At 35.8% G+C, this 5000-nt stretch overlaps 2 protein-coding genes across 2 annotated transcripts in view; both read left to right on the top strand.

Annotated features, from left to right (window-relative positions):
* Tbca (Tubulin binding cofactor A) overlaps positions 1-2270 on the top strand; it is a 2621-nt gene extending 351 nt beyond the window's left edge. The window contains exons 2-3 of the mRNA XM_086556352.1: positions 167-291; positions 476-2270. Coding sequence (XP_086412478.1) covers positions 167-291; positions 476-553 — 203 coding nt within the window. The 3' untranslated portion in view covers positions 554-2270. The remainder of the gene's footprint in view (positions 1-166; positions 292-475) is intronic.
* LOC122268174 (uncharacterized) overlaps positions 1254-5000 on the top strand; it is a 16795-nt gene continuing 13048 nt past the window's right edge. The window contains exon 1 of the mRNA XM_043038468.2: positions 1254-2090. Within this exon, the coding sequence (XP_042894402.1) occupies positions 1254-2090 (837 nt within the window). The remainder of the gene's footprint in view (positions 2091-5000) is intronic.

Genomic DNA, 5000 nt, shown 5'->3' on the forward strand with positions numbered 1-5000 from the left:
ACTGAATTTTGTTTTTTGGTCAGAAGAGTTTCAATTTTTTGCTTTTTGCTATTTGAATGATAATTATATAAATAATATTCATATAATTTGAGAATGCCACATGTATTTTAGAATTCTCAGCTTTATTATTGATGGGAAAAGGATAAGAATGTTATTTTGTCTCCAGGTCAGGAAGTATATTACATCAAAAAGCAAGATCAACTACTGCAGGAAACACAGAACGTCATTCCTGATACCCAGAAACGCCTCAATGCTGCCTATCATGACCTGAAAACTCTTGTGGAAACAGAGGTAACTTTGTCAGTCTTGTGTTTAGGTCCTGTTGAAAATATTGGTTGGGTGTCAGGGGTTTTGTGTATAATCTTAAGTGATTTTTAAATAGTGTATTTTGTCTTAAGCCTCTTTTGAAAAGATACCTTAGCAACATTCTGTTTTGTAATTTTTATTTTTTTCCACTCTCTACTAAACCTTACAGACTGAATTGGAAGAAGCAGAGGAGTATATTACAGCCAAGACCGTCGTTGAAGAAAGTGCCTCTCATATTACGGCCTAAGTCCCCATCCTCATCTGCACGTACACACTACATCTGAATTTGGACTCATTCTGCACGCAGTGAAACTTATTTTCTTTCCATTTCGAAGTGAGATACAGAGAAAAAATGCAATTTGAGTAAGATATTAATAGCAGAAGTCAATTGAAAAGTTGATAATTGAAATAGTGAAAATAAGTATTGGATATGTGTTTCAAGAGCAAAATTGTGTGCATATGAAATCCCTTTCCTAAATGTAGATGGGCCTGATATCGTAAGACTGATTGCCTATGTGATGCTTCATCGCCTTAAAACTGTGACTGTGTTAATGTTTCACATTCTTGGATTTCAGTTTGTTTTAAGCTGAATATAAGATATTAATCTGACTTTAATTCTTGGTTATTAAGTTTAACAAACATTATTAGATATTGTTTTCCTTCTGCAAGGTGCATTGTGTTACTAATTTTTACTTCTGAATTTGGAATAGAACATTTTTTTCCAAATATTCAAATTGATAATAGATGTAAGAGTGAAAAAAAAGAAAGCTAAAAAGAACAACCTCCTGGATTTTTGCCTTTATCTTTTTTTTTTATGTATTTACTTCTGATTTAGTCCAAATGTGGATCAATTCAAAGGCTTGATTCATATTGTCTGTACAATCGTTTCATTTTAAATCTAGTAATGGTTGTGTAGCTCTGACCAAAGCCTGCACAACTCCAGCAGCATGGATTCAAATAGTGTTCCACCACCAGTGGTCAGAAATGGGGGTCCACCACCTGAAGAAATGAATAGTGGAATGAGTAGAGTTCCTCCGCCTTTTGGATTCAACAGAAATCCTCCACCAATGGATCAAGGGCCCCTGCCCATGGGTTTCAACAGAGGGCCACCACCAATGGAAATGCCTGGACCACAGACATACATGGGATTTAACAGGGGGCCTCCTGCATCACTCAGCAGGGGACCTCCACCTTTAGGGTTAAATAGAGGAGCACCACCTCTAGGATTTAGTTTACCACCACCACCACCTAGAGGAGCACCTCCCTCCTTAGGAACACAGGTGCTATTAGGATCCTCACCGCAAGTAGGACATAGTGATGTTCAATTTGACCACTACAGCAACATTCCACAAACGAGTGAACAGCTGCCAGTGCATTCACAACCATTTGATGATGGGAAAGGCAGTTTGCAAAGCTATCTCCTGCCACCTCATCTCCATCATAACCCACCAAAGAGAACATTCCAAGGAGAACATTTCACTGCAAATGATTTCACCCAGCCTCCTCCACCCTCCTCAGTGCATCCACCCATTCCTCTTGCTTTCCAAGGCCATGCAAGTATCTCTGGCCAGCAGTATTACAATGAAGGTCACAACACAGCTTGGCTTGGTGGCCCATCACCCCATGCTAGTAATACTGAGCTACCTGCTTATCAGACCCTTTTTGGAGAAGAAACAGATGGGCTTGATGAGGACCAAAAGTGGTTAGACAAGTTTGTGCAAAGGATCTCGCAAAGATGCCAAGTACAGCCAGCCAAGAAGAACCTGCCGACTAATGCTGTTAAGGTGAATATTAGAGGAATTTGATGTACTTGGACTCTGCCAGTTTTATTGAAATTCTATGATTTTCTTCCTTCCTTTCCTTCTCTCCACCTTTTCTTGCCTTTCTCTTCTTGTTCTTTCTCATATGTCACACATAGCAAGTAGACATTCGCCATTGCAATTTAATAAAGTAATCTGCAACTACTCTGATTTTGATAAGTATCCTAGAACTCCATTAACATTATGTAAAAAGCCTTTGAACTTCAGTTATGTTTTTGATAGCATGTATTATGTATGTGACTGTATTAGCAATTCAAGGTATGGAAACTCAATTATCAGTTTGAGTTTACCAGTTATTCTGTAAGATTGATTTCTTAGAATTACTGATATAAGCAGTCTACATAGAGGTAAGTAAAAACACCCAATAAAGTATACAAATTCACATTTTAACATTAGTAAAGCCATAAGAGAGTAATGCTGAAAGCTCCCTAGTGTTTTTTCAAATAGGTACACAAAAAAAATGATAGGCCTATATGAAACTATATTAAGTACTGTCTGCCAGATAAGTGATTGTTCAAAATTAAGGCTTAAACAGAATAAAAGTACATACTAATTAAACAGCATTCAAGAATTTATGATAATATTGTGTTCTAGAATCACCAATTTATTTGACCCCAAAGACCACAATTCCTCAGCTCATCCATCCCTTTAGCTTCAAAGAACCCATAATTTTCTAAATTTACTGTTGGCAAGTTTTACATAAAAAAAATGTATGTAATGTGTTTATATTTATTCATGTATTTGCAAAATACATAAGTGAAAAAGAAAAAGATATCAGGAGCAGCTTAGCTACAGGAAAAGCCACCCAGAAATATAGGTGAATGCCTTGTAGGATAGTATAGGAATGGGGGCGGAGGGATGCTTGTCTGTGACCATGAGACTGGAAGAAAAATATAAAAAAGTCCCGTCCACACTGAAATAGAGGCAGGATGTTTTCCGACCAGTTTTAAGAGCTAATACTCAATCAAGGTGCCTTACCAGTGCAATTTATCTATATACTCAATCAAGGCTGCTCTGACTGTTAGAAACACGATAGTGTTGAATATGCAAAAAGAATGAAAAGAGGAGGGTGTTCCAGACCATGTGCAACATTTGCATGTAACTCTGTCAATATGGCTACTTTTTGCTGTACTACAAGCGTAGGTCTCCTTCCTCTTTTTCATTTTTTTATGTTTTTCATTGGAGGTGGTTATTTCATTCGTATTTGTTTACGAAAGTAAAAAAAAAAAAAAAAAAGTGAAAAAAAGAAGTTTCACTTTGTCCTCCCATAAAACTATAATACATCTGTCAGACAGTGTAAAGAACATAATCAGCTTATACGGAGTCTTTAAGCCTCATAATATAGTAAATAAGAAAAATTGATATACAAAATTACTAAAGTATTATAATGAGGGATGAAAGAGAGCATGAAAAGCATCAACATATTTTGTGCTGCTTCCTCTCTCTGCAATAAAACTTTTTTGGTGTATTGTGCAGGTGGCATTAGTGCCCATTTTTGTGGCTGAAAGAGAATGGGTAATATGAGGCTCATATCAGCATAAAATGCACAATACTAGATGTCTGTGGAATAGGTCTTAATTTTCCAGAAAGATTGTTGAGTTTCCTTTTTTCACATGTTCTTGTCCATAATCACTATATTATGAAATTATGATAATTGATAGCTTAGGCTTGAAAGAATGGTTATTAAACTATTTTCATGAAATACTTCCCATTGTATATTCAAGGCTTATCTTTCTTAGTAACCTGAATCCCTTGACTATGATATACCCTAAATTTTTACATCAGGATTCACTTTGAATCCAGAGGGTGTCATAGGTCCAATATCTCTGAAGGCAGAATTCATAAAGTTTAATTCATTAGAAATCTTCCTGGGCTTACAATCCCTTCAATCTGGTACTCAAGCCTAAGGCATGAGGTTACTCATATTTGATCCAGCTTCTAGTGCATCAATAGATTAGGAGAAAGGGAAACTCTGTCATACTGCCATGATATCTACAAGAGTGGTATTGTCTGTAATTGGTTGATAAGACTAGAAATATCAAAGATATGTATGTACATACCTGTGGAATTATTGAACTTACAGTCCCCAGTTACTTCAAACATTTCACAAATTGTAATAAAAAGTTCTGAATGGTCATATAGGCAACTTTTTATACACTGTTCACAAAGGACTCTTTGAAATTTTATTAAATATCTATATACAAAACAGGAATTAATGAATTTTAATGCTAGATGTGAAAACTCACATACAGGAGATCCTGAACAAAAAGAAGATCTGCCTAAGTATGTTGTAATTTATTTCTGAATAATTGATAATACGTAAATGACCATGAAATTTAATTTGGTAGTGGAAGAATAAAAAATAATTGATAGAAGAAAGACTGTAAACAAGAGAAACAAAATTCTGAATTAGATATATAGTTATTGCTGACTGTTGTTATCTAAAGAATATTGAAGTAATACCATTATACTGATACAAAGTAAGAATTTTATTGGTGTGATCTTTTTAGAATATCTTATAGCACTATAGAATTAATTGCAGAAATAAATCATGGGACTCTTAACATATTATCATTAATGTGTTATCCGTATTTAGTGGAATATAAAGCAACTAGATAAGAAATGCAGAAAGATTTTGATAATGCTGGCATCAGTCAATTAACCCTATCCCGACGGGCCCAGCGATAAGTGGAAACCCCCTATGCCGGGCCTGTGCAATATTGCATCGGGAACGTCACACTGGTGCGTCGCCCCGTCATCGGGCATTTAGCCATGTCACACGGGTGTGACACACCGTCATCTATGGGGGTTAAAATAGATAACAATCATGATGAAATTACTGTAAATGAATGACCTACAAGATAGGAAATTCAT

Source organism: Penaeus japonicus, unplaced genomic scaffold (genome assembly GCF_977035675.1).
Source record: "Penaeus japonicus unplaced genomic scaffold, GWHDUDI00000001_assembly GWHDUDI00000003, whole genome shotgun sequence".
Lineage (NCBI taxonomy): Eukaryota > Metazoa > Arthropoda > Malacostraca > Decapoda > Penaeidae > Penaeus > Penaeus japonicus.